This window comes from Cervus canadensis, chromosome 19 (genome assembly GCF_019320065.1).
Source record: "Cervus canadensis isolate Bull #8, Minnesota chromosome 19, ASM1932006v1, whole genome shotgun sequence".
NCBI lineage: Eukaryota > Metazoa > Chordata > Mammalia > Artiodactyla > Cervidae > Cervus > Cervus canadensis.
The window spans coordinates 18,695,740-18,716,185 of NC_057404.1; the positions used below are offsets into that span (position 1 = coordinate 18,695,740).

General features: G+C 35.8%; 1 protein-coding gene across 2 annotated transcripts in view; it reads right to left on the reverse strand.

Moving 5' to 3' along the window:
- Positions 1 to 20,446, reverse strand: part of STIM2 (stromal interaction molecule 2) — a 166,578-nt gene that overhangs the window by 29,977 nt on the left and 116,155 nt on the right. For both annotated transcript variants that reach the window (XM_043438289.1, XM_043438288.1), the window contains exon 4: positions 362 to 473. In XM_043438289.1, coding sequence (XP_043294224.1) covers positions 362 to 473 — 112 coding nt within the window. The remainder of the gene's footprint in view (positions 1 to 361; positions 474 to 20,446) is intronic.

The following is a 20,446-nucleotide window of genomic DNA, read 5'->3' on the forward strand; positions in this document are numbered from 1 at the left end:
ACAATTAAGAGGTATCTGTATATTAATCTATTCAAATAGGTTTTCTCATATCAAATGAGTAAGTTTTGTTAACTTTTACCACAGGGTCAGGGGTTGGTCCTTTGATGTTATCTAAAAAAGATATAGTTGACCCATCTTCTAATTCTCAAAATTAGTTTCCCTAGAAATAATTTTTTTTAAAGACCTGATTATTCAAGCAAGAAAAACTGATTAAAACTTACAAATTCACACAAGTATCAAAGAATGGATATATTTATATTTTCTTCGAGTCCTTAGCCACAGAAGTAACTTAATTGAAAAGTAACCTGTATTCTCCACAAGTAGAAAAAAAAAACAAAACACATGGATAATAAAGACCCACCTGGGAAGCGTTGTTCCTTTGACATTGTTGTCTCTAAAATTCTTCTCATATTGGGGAAGTTCAACAAATTCTATCAACCATTGAAGTGTGTCCTCAAGGGTCCAATTATGAACTACAAAAGGTAAAAAGCAGAAGAATATTTTAAACACATGTGCTTTCAGAATTTATAAAAATTATATAAATGTATATACATACATATATAACACTACTGTAACTTCAGAGGAAATAACGATGTTAGATTGAATTTTCAATTCAATCACTAGTAAGTACTAAAATAATGTTTGGCATTGTATGAGAAGCTCAAAGCAATGGAGACATACCTCCTACCCTTAAGGGCTTACAATCTAGAATCGAGAGGACACTTAAAGGAAGAGAGAACAAAACATTAGCATGTTTAATTCTAAAATAAGCATCTATGCAAATTTGAACAGGATGAAATAATCTACTATTTCCCTGGCTATAAAAAAACTTACCAGATATATATTTATTCATTCCTCCTTTCATTTAACCATCCATCCACATAACATTATAAACCTTCTCAGTATCAGATTCCATTCTAGGCAGTGGGAATATAGCAGTAAAGAAGATGGATAAATGCCTTGCCTTCATAAAACAAATTCTTTTGGGAGTGGGGAGGGGCAATTAATAAAAGGAGGAAGAAAAGAGGCAGAGTTTCAGATAATGATCAGCTATTACAAAAGAAACGAAAGATGTCAGGGTAAGTTTCTCTGAGGAGCTGTTACCTGACTTAAGACCCCAAAATTGCAAGAAGCCAACACTGTGATGATCTTGCAGAAAAAAACAGTCCAAAAAGACTTAAAAGCTGGTGTAAAAACCTTACAGAATGAACCAGCTGTGTATGAGGGACAGAAAGTAGTCAGAAGGGCCAGGTCAAAAAAGATTTTCAAGAATTCTGGATATCTTTCAATAAGAAGAAGGAGAAGTAAATAATCTATGCTTTTAAAATAGCACTCTCCACTGTGGAGAATGAATTGTGGGAGACAAGATGGAAAACAAAGGAAAATAAGACCAGTCCTTATCCAAGCAAAAGGAATTATTGTCTTGGACCAAGGTTCTAGTGGAGGATATAGTGACACGTGGCCAGATTCAGACATATTCTGGGGAAAATGCTTTCAGATGTTCTGATGAAATGGTCGGAAGCTGGTAGGCAGAAGCAAGCCTAAAGCAGCACAGAGAGTGCTTCCACTAATTAAGATAGAAAGAGTGAGGAGGACTAGACTTGGGAGGCGAGTAGGGGCAGGTGATGGAGATCGAAAGTTCTATTTTTAGACATTATAACATGTCTAAACATTTGAAGTATGTATCAGATATTTAAGCGCAGATAGACAAGAGCAGTCAGATATACAACTCTTGAGCTTAAGGAAAAGTGAGGTTAGGAATAGAGACATAAATTAGGAGTCATGAGCATACAGATGGTCTTTAGACTGAATGAGATCACCCAAAAGAGCTGAAGATAGCTATTACTGGATTCTAGGAGACTGGCTCCAAATCATGAAGAAAAGGACAGCTAACATCTCTTCTCCTAGACACTTACTTTGAATTAAGCCCTTTATATGCATTTTTCCCTTTAAGCCTTAAAAAGAAAGAAACAAACAAAAACTTACGAGGCACTAACATGTACATCTCCATTTTGGAGAGGAGAGACTGAGAAGTTAATGGGACCAAGACAGTCAGTAGCAGAACTGGATCTCAACCCAGGCCAACTGACCTCAGGACCTGATTCAATGCTACTGTGAGAGGAATAATATTAAATAACAGTAGAGATACACACAAGCAGTTAAATACTGGAAGCAGCTAAAGACATTTCTACTTCAAAAAGAACAAAGACAAGTTTATCCAAAGGAAAGGATGTGAATGTACTGGAAAAAAGAAGAGCTCCATATTCGTCTTCATATATAATTTGAAGATGTGGGAAAACAAAATGCTTACAGATCACAGAAAAGGCCGAAGGAGAAGGAAGAAAACAAGTAAGCAATAAAAGCAGATCTGGGAATCCATCTGTGATAAACCTGAGATGAGATCTTCCTGAGTATGAATTTACTTTTGCAAGCAAAGCTGGATGTTCACAATCTGCCTTTTTCATTAAGTGTTCTTTAGAAGAAAAGTTTAAATAAATCAGAAACATTAACAAAAATTAACTTTTAGATAAAATACATTTGATAATTTTATACTGAGACAGAGCTTTGACAATTTTTTTTTAATTTATTTATTTTTTCAGTGGGTTTTGTCATACATTGACATGAATCAGCAATAGATTTACACGTATTCCCCATCCCGATCCCCCATCCCGATCCCCCCTCCCACCTCCCTCTCCACCCGATTCCTCTGGGTGATCTCTCCTTGTGTTCCTGCCGTTAAGACTGGGCATGTGCCTGAGGCTGATGTATCCATTTAGCCAAATAATTTAGAATAAATATCAGCCAAAGGTTCAGGCCCTGAGTGCTTTCTACCGAATTTAATACATGCAAAGTAGCTTTTTATTTTAAAGTGTCTTCCTATTCAAGACGAACTGCACCGAGAACTGCCTGGTCGGAGGCTCTGCCAAGAAACCCCAGCACAGCTGCGCCTCACACACCCACACGAAAACTCCAGCCAAGACAACAGGAGGAGATGCTGTCAAGTCCATGGCTGTTCATCTGATCAACAGCAAAAGCCTAAGCAAAAGCAAAAACACTCCACTGCATCAAAATATTCTCTCAATTATCAATGAAGCAAGACAGAAAAGAAGAAAAATCAAATGAAGAAGACGACATGTTTAAAGTACCCAAATTCTAGTATTATCCCATCTAATAAGTAGAGAATTGCACTGGTGCTAAAGTAATTTTCTTTACAATGAATCTGTAAAACTACAAAATTCTAACACAGAGCACACAGTTTGCTTTGGTGTGTGGGGAAGGGAGTTCATTTCATCGTCTTCTTTTTCTTGTGCTATTTGGTTTCTTTGGGAATGCCTGGTAAGTACCTTCTCAGGACCAGGACCTGTACTGTATATTAGCTTTCTCTGCTCCAAATGCAGTAACTGTCTTTCGATTCTTGGGGCAGAGAATACTATGCCCTTCCTCGGGGTCTTTGCACACATGGTGTTTCCTCTTTCCTTCTCTCCACCCCTCTGACTCACCTTTATCTATTTACTTTATTGAGCCTTCATACTGCAGTTAAAACTTTAATTCCTTGGGGAACCTTCTCACACACTGCTATATGGTCATATATCACACTGTACTTTTAGGCATAGCATTTAACATAGCATGTATGATTATCTGTTTCTATGATCATTGTTTCAACATCTGTTTATGCCTCTAAAGCATAAGTTTCTTGCTCACTCTTCTATCCCTAGCACTTGGTACACAAAAGGTACTCGACAAATTACCTACTGGATTCTCTTGAATAAATGAAGCAGAATGTGTTTGTAATTGACAACTGTTATGAAAATCTATTTTCACATTTTAGAAATGAGATTCAAACAGAAAGAGGAACTTTTCTGTGTAAGAAATTTTTGTTCGCAAAAGAGTTATTAAGAATTATCTGGAAATCAACTATACTTCAATTTTTAAAAAGTAAATTTTAAAAAATTATCCAGTTCTTTATTATCCAAATCTCACTGCCTCTTTCATATGCGCTGTTGCTAAACAGCATTTCCACCAGAGGGCAGACAGAGAAGGATAATGTATTTCTTTAAAAACATAGATTTTTTTAAAAAAAAATCTATCTGCAAAGCTATGGAAATGTCAGTTTCTACACTGTTAAATTCTATTGTTTCTGTTAGAAACTGCGACCAGTGCTACAGGTTGTTGTCTTTCAGTGATCTGGGACAATTTATTCCAATATCAACAGAAAGAACTCTGGAATTAAAACAGACCTGATTCCAGTCCCAGCGATTCAATTTCTCAGCACAAAAAATAATGAAACTGAGCCAGACCATCTTTAAAATTCATTCAAATTCTTTGTTTTTGATTTCAAATGAACAAAAGATGATGTTTAAAATACTGCGAAACTGTTAACCTAGAACAGTAGATTATAGAATAATGAGAGGGGGAAAAGTAACTCCAAGAACTTTCGGGACAGCAACAAAACTGTTCCTAACACGTATTGAGAGTTTATTAAACACTGGAAGATTTGCAAAGCTTATTTCCAAAAACCACTGCAACAACTCTCTGAAGTAGGTACTTTCATCATCATACTGAACCTGTTAGTTTATGAAGGTGAAGTTCTTAATTAGCTAAAACAGATTACTAAATGCTCAAACCAGGTTTCAGAACAAGTCCATGTCTAGAATTGTTTACCACTGTACAGTAACGTTACCTCTTTAGAATTAGGTAAATGGCCCTCATAATCAAATTAGGCACTTCAAGTAGATAGTTTATGCTCCACATTTGCAACCACATATGTAGCTTTCTAAATCCGTCACATTCCCACACGTCATCCCTCCAACCTGGAATGGCGTGCCTGTCTTCTTCCTTCTTTGTCAGGCTGCTCTTCCCGAGCCTTCGAGACCCAGATCGGGAACTCATTCCTCCATGAAGTTTTCCCTGTCTATCCATTTCTGGATTACAGTTGCTCTTCCTCACGCCCCTGACCACATGTACATATATCTGCCATAGGATTTATACACGTGCTCTAATGAAATTGTCCGTGCTTGTGTTACCCTCTGGCTGATGAGTTCCTCAAGGGCAGGAACTTGTTCTGCCTAACACAGTGATTATTAACACCATAATGCCACACTCCTTTGATTAGGATTTTACATATTAATATACACTATATTTAACATCTCCCAACCACATCTGTGAGACAGTTGTTTCTCCACAGTCTATACAGAGAACCTTGGCCAAGAGAAGCCATGTAACTGCAATGTAGTCACAGAGCTAGAATTTGAACTCTAATCTTCTGACCCCAAGTTCACTGCCAATATAGGTGGCTCCTGATTTAAAAGAAGTGCTCACTATTTAACTTAAAAACTCAAAACACATTTTCTCTTAGAAACAAAGCTTCCGGACATACAGCATTAATAGTAACTCAAGAGTTAAACATTACATATGGGCAATCTGCCACGGGTAATTGTGTTAATGGACTCAGGATTCCACTAGAGACGTCAAGTAAGCACCATGGCCTACTGAAGGCCCGGCAACAGTAACACAATACAGCCCCATGGAGCTGTGCCAGTTCTTCATCATGGCACAGGCTTCTAGGACTTGAAAAGGGGGCTCTACCAGCCTGAAGGGTAAGATTTCAAAGAGATTTCAGGAGATTCAGAACTGCAGCAGGGCTCTGGACCAAAGGAAGTAGTGTGAGGCAGGGGAGAATGTGGACAGGATGGTGACTAGAAGCAAATTTCCAGGAGATAAGAGGGTGTGGGGGGTGCACATTTATGGATTTTCCACAGGAACACAGGCAAGATGAGGATTCTCCGTTCCATTTTCTTCCTTTGCTGCTAGCTAAAGAGCTATTTCTCTAATAAGGGATGAGATTCCTGGTTCTGTAGCAAAACAGCTTCCCTTTCTTCCCCTTATCCTAACTGCTATTGTCAATCCTACCTCCAGACAATTATTTTGGACCAGCACTTTAAAGAGAAAAATTATAACTGTGCTTAAGTGGAGAAAGCTTTGAGACCGCAGCAGGAGCTGTAGTAATGAGGAGAATGAAGAGATAGGAAAGGCTAGAAACACCCAGCAGCAGAGTAAAGAAAGGAACATTCCTGTGCCCATTCAGCAAAAGCAGGCTTCCAAAAATGATGCGTGAGCCATGCATAGGTACATCCTCAATTGAACAAATGAGGTTATACGCAGAAGAAACACCAACTGAAAGCGATGTCTCCCTCCCCTGAATTTCTATAGTACTTACTATTCCTACCAAATGGCGTATCATATGTGCTGCCTTATTTTGTAACTATTTGCTTAATTACATCTTATGTTCCTACCATACTGTAAGTTTCCAGCAGCTCAGCATAAAGTTGCCATTTAAGTATTAGCTGAATAAATAACTGACTTTTTTCTTCCTTAAAAGAACCTGTTTTGTTTTTAACTGTGTCCACTTGATAACCCATAGTTGTATGAAAGACATATGATACTGTTTTCACAACAACAGATTTCAAAGTAACACTGGAGAATCCCTGACTCCGAAAGATCATAGGAACTTATAACATGATGGAAGTTAGAAGGTGCCAGTTTATAGCCATGTATTTGACATTAGGATGAGGTAAGAATTTGTGTGCTTCCAGTCCATTCCTGCCTCAAGCAAATGTGATAGAAACAAAAACTGTGAAAGAGAAACTTCAGAAGATTAAAACACATGTATTTACTTGCTCACATCATCTATAAAATGCAATCTTATAAAACTAACGCACCCAGTGCACTTAGCCATATACTTAATACGTATTAAGTTACAGGCCTAAAAATACAAAATAGCTTTGTGAAGTACCACCATATAGGTTTTCATCTGTTATATTTAATATAAGTACAAGCCGTCCTAAAAGCCTTCAAATATGATTTGTGAAATCACCTAAATTCTGGGGGGGGGGGGTACTAATTACAAAGCATTAGTGTGCATGTAGAGACATGTTAATACAGCAGCACCTAACATTTTATAAGCACTTGGCAAGTTCCAGCAACTGGGCTAAATGCTTTACGTGAACTATCTCATGAAATCCTATGAAGTAGGTTTTAGGGATAATATTATAATCTTGGTTTACAGATCAGGAAGCTGAGGCTCAGAGAGTATGAGTAACTTGTCTAAATCCACACACCAAGTAAGCAGTGGAGATAGGATTCAAAACAGGATCTGTTGATTTCAAAGCCCCAGCTCTTCACCATTACACTCCTCATCCTCCTCGCCTCTGCATTAATGAGAATATTTCAAAATACAGCCAAATTGACAATCAGCTGTGTCACACCTTGGATATAAAATATTTATATCTACACCATGTATATAATACATATAATACATCATTTACATTTACTCTGCATTTCATTTCTTAATATCTCTCTTACTACTTTTTAAAAAGTGCTACATTCTAAATTTATGGTACCATATCTAACGTTCTTAATATTAAGAAAGCAACTGGCATAACAGTTTCTTTTGGCAAACTACGTATTTTAGAAAAATCAATTCCTAATATCTTAATACAGTACTGTACAGCTAAATACTTTACCATTACTACACACTTACTACTTTCTAATAAAGTATGAAAACTTCTTTATAAGTATCAAAAGGTATGGTAGGAGGGTCAGGAAGGAGAAAGTAAAAATATTGTTAACGAAAGTAACTATCCTTAAAGCTGGCTATATGAAATGGTTAGTGAAAGAAGTTCTATATTTTGAAGCTACTCAGATTCACAACCTAAAAACAATCTGTCATTTGAAAAATATCTCAATTATTGCCATATTTATGTGAAGTGCTAATTTCTAAAATATAGGTGCAAGCAGTATTCACAACTTTTCCAAAGTCTACTTCAACTAAGAATTTCCAGTTACAAAAGACTCAGAAGTTCTTACAGTGACAGTCATAACTTATCATGGGAAAATGCAACTGACTGAAGGTTCAACATAGCAAGACTTTGGTGAAAAGCAACTTTAACTAAATGTAATATAAACATAAAAAAATAACTTTTTAAAATTAAAAAAAATGAAAAAGTTTAAAGCCTTCCACACTCCATCTTAACTCAGGCAGTTTATAGACTCTGTGGTATCCAGAGCTCAGAGTGAGACTTCAGCCGATCAGCTGCTCAGCACCATCAAGAGAAGCTTATCTTTAGAACAGAGCCAGCATGTGAGTGCCTCGGATACATGGTGGTCAGCGGGGCATGTCTCTGTAACATGGACTAAATTCCTGCACTATGCTATATTTGGACACCTAAGAGCCACACCCTGAGCTTGGGAAGCCTAAATATCAGTAGCTGTATCAAAGAGAAATAACTACACACTTTCTTTCCAGGAGCTCCTTACCTTTCATCATGCAAGAATTACATGTAATTTTTAGGCACCCTAGATAAATACTGGTAAACGTCTCAATGTTCAGAGTTCAGAAATTACAAGGGCACAGTCCTCTTCCCAACAGTGGTACCGTGGACACTAACCGAAGACTTTAATACTTTTCCTGTTGTCAACTGCATTCTTATCATTTAAACAGAGTATGCCATCAACATCTATTTTCATGAAGATAATGGAAGATAACAAAGGCATATCTAAAAACAGAAACTGGAGACAACACTGAATCTCAAAATTGTATGACTGTTCTGAAGATTAACAAAACATATGAGGAAATAACTCTTAGGAATGGTAGAAGTTCTCCACAAATGTAAATTATTATCATAGTATAATAAATACTATTACTTATAATAAGTTCAAGGAATCTACTTACTTTATATATCAGTCAATAAAATCAGTGGACTCAATGGCTATAAAGGAACTAACTGTTTAATCAAGTTTTCCTAAATATCTCATTATGGCATCATTGAGGACATCACCTTAGGGACTGAGTGGATGAATTTCTAGTTATGTATCTTCCATTTTACACTCAGCCCTTGACCTTTTTCTTTAAACCCCAAACTGAGACTATAAAGAGCAATTCACATCAAATGAAAACAAGTTATTTAAGGGCACACAATATCTCTCATTCATTTCTATATTCACAACACGTTATACAATGCCAAAAATATAACACACACTAAACAAATGTGGAAAGGCAAATGTTTCTTAGGAACTCAATTAATACTTGCTGGATAAGGGAGTGAATAATAAAATGATTTATTAACCAAAGCTGCCAGGAAAATGTGACCTTTGCATTCACTCTTAGAGAGGCATTTCTAGATAAAGTCATAAACTTTTCAAAAGTATGGTTAAACTTCATATAAAAGAGAGGATGATACTTTTCAAATACGTTTAACAAAAACAATTCTAAAATTACAGCTTTACAAATGTTTGCTTTTTTTCCTGCTAAGAGTTCAAAACGCTCAAATTTTTTTTTTCTCTTGGAATTTGCAAGTTTCTTCAAAAGATTACCTGCACAGGTGACTTGGGATTTTTTTATTCAACAAATATTTACTAAGTGCACAGTAATTACTAGCGGGCGCTAGATAAAACGTCAGAGTCAAGAAATGATTACTAAGACTGATGTAAAGCTTAATGTAAGAAAATATATTGACTTTAAGGAGTTCAACAAATTATGAACACAAAGTCCAGTTAATAAATACTTTTATTTCTAAAGACTTATCAAATCAAAGGCCAGATAAAAATTGAGCTTTCACAGTTTCACGTCACACATCTCTGGGCAAGAAGAGACATTACATGAGAAAGGTGTTAATCCTCATTTCTTCCAGAATAGAAAAATCCACCAATTCCAATGGTAAAAGCATTTTCAAGATAATGTTACTCAGAAAATTTGTTTGATATGACTCTTTCTAGTACATCTAGCATCTGAAACAGTTCACAAATTATATTAGCTGCATTTGGTATATAGCCATTTTCCAATTTAGGCTTCATCTACTATATACATTACTAACACCAAAACAACTTTTAGGAAAAGTTTACTTGTTTTTTTCAGTGCTACTGACACAATGATTAAAACATTAAAATACTAAATGGCACCCCCATTTACAGGGGACTTTTTCAACGGCTAGAGTTATGTGATAAAGGAAAAATGTGAATAATGTGCTTTAGTAATAAAAATAAATTCATAAAGAAAATAATGTGCTTCAGTAATAAATTCATAAAGATGGACTCCTTAACACAATGTCACTGTACAGTGCTCACTCAACTTCTCTCCAAGGTCTTTTTTTAAACTCTCAAATTTCCCAACAGTTGCTGAGTTCCATATGAGGATGGGAAGATAGACTAGTGGTGGTCAGAGTCTGCATAATGAGGACATGGGAATACTAGGCCCATACAAGGCAAGCTCCTGAGTGAGATAACAGCTCAATGGTGTCAAGAGACTGAATATGTACAGGGGGATTGAGCTAATTAGAAAATATATTGATGATAAAAGAACTAGGTTTTTCATGACTGATGAAAAGAGATAGCTCAGTTGGTAAAGAATCTGCCTGCAATGTAGGATACCCTGGTTCTATTCCTGGCTTGGGAAGATCTGCTGGAAAAGGGAAAGGCTACCCACTCTAGTATTCTGGCCTGGAGAATTCCATGGACTGTATAGTCCATGGGGTCACAAAAAGTCAGACACAACTGAGAGATAAACAGGGCAAGAAGTCAACTAAATAAACCAGCTAGAATTATTCCAGTAGTGTTAGACTGCTATCAATGTGAACTAGTATCAGGTATCAGTGAGAACTCTTGACTTTTAATATATAGAGAGAAGTAAATATAGGGGGATGTGTCTCTTACCTCTCTCTACTGAGAGGGCCTGGGAATAATACCTCAATAGCAATGAGAAGACCTAGTGTGCAAATCTTGGTTTCTAAATACTACCTCAACTAGAAGTAACCAGAACTCCTTGGAGTAATGGTTGTTTCCAGGGGTACAGCTAAGAAATAACAAAATAAGTCTAGAGCACCTTTTTGTGCCAGAATATAAGGAAGGCTCAAAAAACTATGAAGACACACATATAAAAGAAAAGAATAGAAAAGTCAGCTTGAATGGTTTATAACAGTCATATCCGGGACAATTAAAGCATCAAAATAACAAGAGCAACAAACTCACTGAACAAAGTAGAAATCCAGGAGCCATGCTGATATAAATGAATAAATGCAGATGATCAATCTCAGACCAGTCATAAGATTTTGAGATTCACTATTTCTCCCACTTCTATTTTCAAGATATGCCATTTATCTCCCACCATCTTCACAGGACAAGCTGTTAATATACTCTGTTTAATTTTTCCTTATAGTAGAATGCAACTAATAAGTAGAAGGAATGACGGAATTCTAAAAACCACAATTTGGCAACCATCAGAGTAACAATTAATTCAGGCAAAAACAGTCATGGATGCTAAAATCAGCGGGTGAAAAGTGATGAGGGATGTGATGTTACGAAGTCTCCAAGTTTCTCTTCACAAAATAATACTAACTACAAAGGGGAAAAACGCAGCTTTATGGTTACAGAATCAGAATAGACATTATCTTAATCAAGTGATCAAAGGTAAAACTGCATAACACAAACTAACACCATGTGTCACTCAGAAGGATCTAATGAGAAGAATTATTCCTGTGACGGTCCAGCCCAAAATGCCTAACGCGGATCTAATCACAGAAAACATCAAACAAATCCTAATCTAGATACAGTCTACAAAACGACACTGTTAACAATTACTGGCCAAAGACATGCAAGGCCAGGAAATACTGTGGAATTGTTCCAGATTAAAGAAGACTACAAAGTGAGGACAACGGGGTATACTTGCATACTCATCATTAGGACCAAAAGCAAAGTTGGAATGAGGGCCTCTGGGCAGTGTTTTGGTCCTGAAGATTTTCACTAAATTTGAAGTTGCTTTCAATTAAGAAATTAAAAACTGTATTAATAATCTTTTTCAATTATATAGGCATAGAATTCTAATAACTGCTAACTTCTTCATTACTTTGTAGTCTGTGGTTTTCTTCAAGAAAGTATGGTAATCTTTTAACACTAATAATGGTTAAAGCAAATACTAGGTCCTTATTAGCTGTCTAGTATTGTTCTAAGCTGTATATACTGATTAAGTCATTTAATCCTTAACAGAGTCTTCTACAGAGGGTACTAATACCACCTACATTTCACAGATGGGGAAAGTTAAAGACAGAAAAGATTAATATACTTGCCCAAGGAGAAAAAATCTATATAAAGACTTGAATCCAGGCAGTCAAGTGCCACACTTTCTTTAGAATACTGTCTGTCTAGGAAAGGATAGCTGTACCTTAGAGTTTCTCAAGATATTGGTATCCAAAAGGTGAGAGACCTCAGTGATTATAAAGACTCAGAATTTTTAAAAAAGCTAATTGTTCAACATTCACTTAGTACCAGGTTGGGCTTCAACATTCACTTAGTACCAGGTTGAAAAGATTAAGATCCTATCTTCATAATATTGGAAAGCTTGCCAATAATTTATGCTATTTAGAAAAAAAAATAATAAACTACTGCAAAAATATCTTTGACACTTTTAAAATGAGATTTACTATTGCTCTACTATAAAAGCACAGCTGGAATTGAAATAAACTTTCTTTTTTTTAACTTTTCTAATTGGCTACTCAATAATTCCCATTTATATTTCCTTGTTCTCTTGCAATTGACTTATTTCCAAGATCCAAAAGTGTTTTCCTGGTTTAATTCTTTTTTCAGGCCCGCCCCCAGATGTGTCACTGGGGAAAAAAGTAATTACGCTTACTCTGGTGAAACAGTGTTGGAGACAAATGAACAAGTTATTACCAAATAAGTAAACTCAGAATTCTTCTTAAATTATGAATTGCCCTCTTATTCCAATAAACAGAATACTTTATTATCTAGTAAGTAATGATAATTTACTTCAATGGAATTGTTGACAAACCAAAACCCTAGAAGTGACCTCTAAATCCTGCCTAGTCAATTTACTTGCACAACAAATGAATTCTTACATTCCTGAAGACAATACATTATCTATTTTGTAGCTTATACACATCTTCAATCTACACAAAGTTACTAGTAAAAATATTACACAAATTTGCTACTTCAGAGAATTCTGCTCCTTGCTTCCTATTAGTATAAAGATAAGTGAAAGACAACCACAATGACAATTTTTTGAAAAAATACTGTCCAAGTTTTTCATTAGAAAATACAGAAAATGAAAATAGCACTGCGAACTAAATAAAACTTCCACTTCTTCTAGTAGCCTAAACTCATACAAGTATTGCTTTTCCTAGAATTGATAACAGCAGGAAATTACCCATTAACTACTAATAATTTAGTGACTCTTTGTAGTTTCACAAAAGCATATCTTTCCAGACAACTCACTAAGGATGACTTTGTAAACTTTATAGTCATTGATTCTCTAATGTTATGTCTGTTCTTGGCAAAAATTGATGAGTAGACCTCACTTGGCAAAAATTGATGAGTAACACAACTGACAAGAACTCTAGGACATGATGAAGACACAGCATGGGAAAAGTATTCCATATGCTTAAGTTCTTTACAGGAGTTGCAAACAGCAGGCGGTATTTTTAGTATTATTTAAGTGTGATGAATACTATTTGCCTTTAGGGAGTGTGTCTCATGTGCCAAGAATCATATTATTCCTTACACTGACAAGTATCTGAAGGGCATCACTTTCTCGAGATTTCCAAACTAGCGCGGAATGGACAGCACCTGCTTTTTGCCACCTCAAATTCACTTCTCTGATCCTCCAATGATGCTTTTAAAAACACCTATGTTTCCTCCCGCACAGTACAGACATTTCTGGCACTCCTAGGTGAACGCAGTCAGGGCTTCACCTCATCAATGAAAAAACTGCTGTGCGGTAGTGAAAATCTGTAACAGCCAGAAAAAGTTTGGAAAGGGTAGAGGTGGAGCAAACTTTACTGATCGTGTCCAGTGCTGAGAGTTACATTAGCTCATTTAATTAAAATACCAAAATGGGATTTAATAAAGCATTTACATTTGGGAAATAACATGCTCTTACCATAAAATCCAGAGTGGGAAGAAAAGAGGTCTGTGAGAAAAATCCATTTGTAATCCAAAAGTTTTCAACTGAAAATGTCAAGAACGTATCAGATTTTCTGAAGGAGTAACTACATTTTGTATCTTGTGACCCATGCTGCCAGACTCCACTCACCTACATCTGGATCCAGAATAACCTTTTAAGCTTTTCTTCAATCTACTCTTGTCAAAGTCTAGCTTTTCTTGCTCATCAATCTGTTACAGCTGGTTTGTCAAGTAAGTACCCCTTTTCTCTCTGCTGTCTTCTGAGACAAGACTCATAATCACCAGGGAGAGAGGGTTGGAGAAGGAAGTAATCAGACGGCATCATTCTGGAGGTCACACTGACAGTTCTAGGTTATGGCCACATGACCTAAAGCCAGTTACTTCCTGAAATTTTTCTAACTACAGTAGGCAGGAAAAATTCTTTTCTCTTTTATCATGACCCTGGGAAAAGGTAAGTCTACGACTGCCCGCAGCCACAGAGTTAGCCTTAGGAAATACAGTAGGAGAAAATAAAAACAAAACCCAGAAAGAAACAGAGAGAAATACAGATGACCAGAGTGGATTAAGCCCCTGACTACATACCTATACTCTCCTTAAATAAAGATGGCTTTAATTAATTGATTTTCTCCTACATCAATTATATCTCAACTGGGTCATTTCATTAATATGTAAACACATTTAAAAGCTTTCACCTTTAAAAAAAAAAAACAAAACTGCCCCTCACATCATATCTATCTTCAGGTATCATAACCCCATTTCTCTTCCCCTTCTTTTGAAAGTCAGTATTTACTGTCTTCACTTCCTCTTTTATCCACTCTAATGCAACTTTCACTTCCACCATTACAGCGCAACTGCTCTGTCAAAATCATCAACAACCTCAACCTCTACACTTTGCTGACCCAAGGGTAGATCTCTGTTGTGATATTACTCAAACTTCTGGAGCATCTGATCCTGTCTATGTCCTTTTTAAAAACATGTTTCCTTCATATACCTCAGCACCCTAGATTCTCCTGGTTCCCCTCGTAATCTCACTGGTCACTTCTCTTTCCTCTTCCCGGGGTCCCTCTCTGCGTCCTGACCTCTCAGCACTCAGTCCTTCACCTCTTTGAAATGGGATCTTGGTGTTTTTCAACTATTTCCTCCCATTATTGATCCCTCAGCTGAACCTTTTTCAACCTTTTTTCCCCAAACTGCCTCCAAGAAATTTTAACACCACAGGTACATAAAACCTAGGCACTGCATGATCCTTAATTCCTGTCTCCAACCTCCCTGAATTCAACTTCCTGAATCCAATCCAACAGCAAATCCTGCCAGCTAGTCCTTCAAACTATATCAGACCCCTCTGCTACCTCCCTCTACCAGGTCACTGCAGAGCCTCAGCAGACCTTTTATTTCTACTCCTCTCTTCTCCAGAGTCTAACAGCCACACAGTAACCACATAATCTTTTCAAAAGACAGATCACACATCACTGCTTAGCTCAAAACTCCTAAATGGAGCTAGAATTACAGTAAGTATAATGGCATTATACTTAATTCCTGAACTCTATTAGGCCCTACAAGGTCTTCTGAGATCATGCAAACCTGTTCATTACCTGTCTTCCTAAGACCGCTAACTTCATGAAGGTAGGATATCTATTTTGGTCAATGCTCTATTTCTAAAACCCAGAATAATGCCAGTCTTCAGGAGGAATTGAATCAACTTTTAATGACATAACGAATGGAGCAAATGGGTATGCTTTTGTCACTTGCAATAAATAACATCTTTGATGATTCGCATTCTTACAACAAATTTCCCATTACTTGAAGTACTTTGAGTCTCTTTATCTTCTGCCACTAAAAAAAAAGACTTAACTAAAACATATCAACTGCTCAAACTTTAAAAGAAAGCTCTATAGTAAAGAAGAAGACATAGTATACTGTAATTTCAAGCCAATCGACAAAGCATGTTGAACAGTCAGTTATGCACAGTAATTTATTAAGCGTTTAGTCTTGTGATAAATTCAGCCTCCAATATTTAATATAGTGCAGGTTCCATTAGAAACTAGAGTGATTACTTTGAGGGGACATTCTTAAAAACCACTCAAAGAATCTAGACACAGGCCTAAAAACATATATCCACTAACTTAAAACTTAATCTTCTCTTTTTCAAAATTACACATCTAAAAGAGAATGCAGTCTAAAGTCATGGTCAGATTCATGCAATTGGGCATGCTCATTAAAAACAGATGAGAGAAATTTAAACAGCTGCCAAAGCAGATCAATCTTCAACTATCTCACACTGCAATCTGGGATATGCTTGCTTACCTTTGCTAGGGCCACAGGCTCTGGATCAGTGGGTTTGCAGCTAGCACACAGAGACCTATCATTATTCACTGCAGTAGAGCTGTAGCACTATCATTAAAATCCTGCCACAAAGTATTTGGTACTGGTCAAAACACGGAAAATAAGGACGTTAGAACTCTATATTCTTACGATATGTAATCCAGAAACCAAACAAACGAATAAGCAAATTTTAAAGGTAAGAATTTCTTGGGTCTCCCCTCTCTAATTACGCATCCTCTTCACCTTCCCTTTTCCCAGCCCAGCCCACCTCCATGCCCTTCCAAAAAGTTCAGTGCACTGCTTTAAGAGAACTGTCACTCAAACTCTTCATAGGAAGTAATTCTATAAAGGACTTGAAAATGGCTAGTGATAGTGCCATCGAGCAATGGAAAATTACTCTGTCAACCAGTTTCTTGCCTGTCTTACACTAAACTCATTTTTTATTAACCTATCTTTTCAAACCATAAACCAACATGATTGTAAATAAAGAAATACTGACACATTACATTAAGATGTAATAAGGTATACTCTGTTGCTTGCTTATATAATTGCCAAGATTATAATATTACTAATAAAATTTTGGGGATAAAAAAGATGCAATAAAGTGTAATCCCAACTTCCAACTCTTACATTAATACAGAGTGGTAGTACTTTTTGAACAAAATCCCTGATGAATTAAAAAATTTTTGAAATGTTCAACTTTTTAACTTGTCAGTAAAGTACTTCCTTTTTTCTTTAAGCATAATCAGATCTACCAGTTTCTTAAGAAAGCCCTTTACCTGATCAAACTAACCATTTGTAATTGCCATTCCGTTTCCTCCATTTTCTTACCTATGCCTTAAATAAGAAGTTACCCATTTATCTATTTCATATCTACTTATTCTCATAAATCAGTTTTTATTATGGCAAAATATGCATAACATAAAATTTACCATTTTATCCATTTTAAGTGTATAGATCAATGGTATTAAGTATTCACATTGTTGTACAACCATCACCACCATCCACTCCAGAACTCTCATCTTGCACAATTTAAATTCTGTACCCATTAACCAAAAACTCCCCATTCTCCTCCCACTAGCCCCCAGCAACCACTATACTACTCTCTGTCTTTGATTTTGACTACTCTAGGTACCTCATGTAAGCAGAATCATACTGTATTTGCTTTTCTGTGACTGAGTTATTCCACTTAGTATAATATCTTTAGGGTCCACCCATGTTGCAACATTTGTCAGAATTTCCATACTTTTTAAGGCTGAACAGTATTTCACGGGTATACCACATTTTGTTTATCCACTTATCTGTTGATAACCATTTGGGCTGCTCCACTCACACCTTTTTTAAGATTTATTTTGTGTGCAAATTTGAGTCAATTCCCCATACCAATGTTTAAATTGCTATCTGTAGGTTAACGATAGTCTTCTCACCATACTTAATGGCTTTTTTCCAATATATCACATTTCTCTATTTAGTACTACTGGCCACTTTTCATCTCCTCTCTCTGTCCCCCAGAAAGAGAGAAGAAATTACTTACAAAGATTCTTTGAAAGAAAAGACATAAAACATGAAGGACAACCAATGAACTAGAGAAATAAAATGAAACTAAGAGGACACACAAAATATACATAAGGACCCTTAATTAACAGTTACAAAAAGTAGACAAAGAAGGAAATGAAATCACCGAAAGGGTTCACAAAATAAGCACAAATCATCTCCTCCTATGTACAACTGTTCTCATTACAGAGAACTAAAAAAAAGATTCTTCATGAGGGCTCTCAGCATATCCTTGGGTGGCATAGGTGGACTCAACTATACAACCATCTGTCACTTTCTGAAAACTCTCCTCTACAGACTTTCAAGAAACTGTATCTTCCTGATTCAGCTCCCATGTCTTGATGGCCATTATTTATCTCATTAGCTACTCATCTGTTTTGTCTTGTTAGCAGTATTCCCAAGGAGCTATTCTCTTTCCGTTTCCTTCTTTTGGTGAACTCTTAATTCATATGACTCTAACTATGATACCTTTATATGAGTGAATCACAACTCTACATCATTAGTTCTGTTCTGAAACATAGCCCTTAAGCAGCCATAAGTTCTAGTGATAAATACCTGATACTATTTTTTTTAGCTGATTACATGGTAAGAAAAGAAAATTGATAATGGAAGTAAAAATTAAATCTCCTTCAATGCAACTGACATTTGCTGTTTCATTTTGTCAGACTGATCTAGACTCTTTTTCTCAACCACGAAATATTTTAATTTCAAATGTGAATTTTCAATCCTTTTTGTACATTATCTTCTACGAAGATACATAGAAATGTAATGACCTTCTAGTTTAATAACTTAAGTATGCAGCTGATTTTAAACAATCTGAATCAAAAGTTTCTAAATGATCCATCATTTTCAACTTCCTGGAAGAATTAATACTGATACAAGAGAAAGAGAAACAGAAGACTAGTCAAATGTTAGAAGAATGCTTATTAAGGACCTCTTACTAAAGAGCACCCTAACCAGATGAGAAAGTTAGACAATTAACATTATTTGTACTTAGTACTCTATTTCAATAGAGTAGCCATTCATAGTGTAAAGATTTTTAAGTATAAGACATAAGTGCTATGTGATTTAACCTGTGTTTTATCATACATTCCCTCTGAAACATATTTATATATGTAATATATGTATATACATATGTTCCAGAATTACATAAATGTTTATAATTTTTAGAAATAAGTCATGTTCACATTCAAACTGAAATGGTTATCTAGTATCTTTGAAATCTTTATTTTCTTTGTATTTATAATTTGCATTATTTCTATTACAGTTGTTTCTCAATTGCTAATATTCACTAGAATTGAAAAAGAGACCCAAGTAAACATAAGACTTGAATGAGAAAAGATTTTGTAAAACTAGCCACCTTTGAAGAAGAAAATACTATTACCAACGAACAAGTTCTGTATCCAAAAGAGCAGGAACAAAACATCTGTTCCACCTAAAGTAGAATTTGACATAGTGAATCTCCCAAAATCATGTAATTTTAACAACCAGAACTTGAACCAGAGTCCCTTCTACCCACCCCTTTCCCAAAAGATTAGTAAAGCAAAATTTAATACACATCCATATGGAACTGGTTCCCAATTGGTGGGGTAAGGAAAGAAAGAATAATAAGATGTTCAAGAAAGCCTACGGTTTTCTAGACAGTCCATCACACTGAAAAGTGGACAGCCCTTATTTTTACCTTCTGCAGAAGGTTCTGTTACTGTACTCCAAACGTGAGGTATCCCTTGAGTCTGTGAACATAGCAGAGGAGAAATGTAGAATAATTCAGGTATATACAAAACCATAATAAGGCAAATTCACAAACAATTTTAGAATAGTACCTCCTTAAATGATAAGAAAAGCTTCGCTGCATGATGAATATATAAAAGTTCATTATTTGAGGAAAAAATGAAGCTCACAATACATCTAATTCACGTGTTCACACTGAATAGAAACGATCAAGTTTTCTGCAGCCCAGTGTACACAGAGATGTAATAAGCAGTGGGTCTCTGCATCTTATACTGAGGTGGTCTCTATTTCAGAACAAAACCAAGAAAGAACTATAAAGGAACACAGAGCTGTCTCAAGGTCAAGTATCTGCTATAGACTCAAAGTCATAATTCATCCTAGCAAATCAGTATATGCAATGACTAAGTCTCCAGAAGTATCCTGAAGTAAAACAGAGAGTCCCAACAATAAAAGAGAAAGAGAAATAGAAGACAGCTAAAATAATTAAAACCAAAATAGTTAGCCCTGAAAGAGATCTGAAATTCAGGGAACAAAGAGACCGAAATACTAACACAGGATAAGATTAAGAAACATTAGCAATTTATTGTGAGTGCTCGGAACTCATCTGGATTAAGTACACAATACAAAGAAAGCTATTTGATTGTAAAAGAATAAAAACACACTTTATATAAAGTATAAAAATCAATTCTGATTAATACAAAACACTGTTTTTGCAAAATGATCAAGTAATTTACACACTGATCAAGTAATATTTATGCTATTCTTACAGAAAAAGCCCATGTTAACACACTTGAATGTTGGTTGATAGAATAAATGAACAATATGCTTGTCTTACCTACTCTCTACATAAAATAAACTTTGACTATAAAAG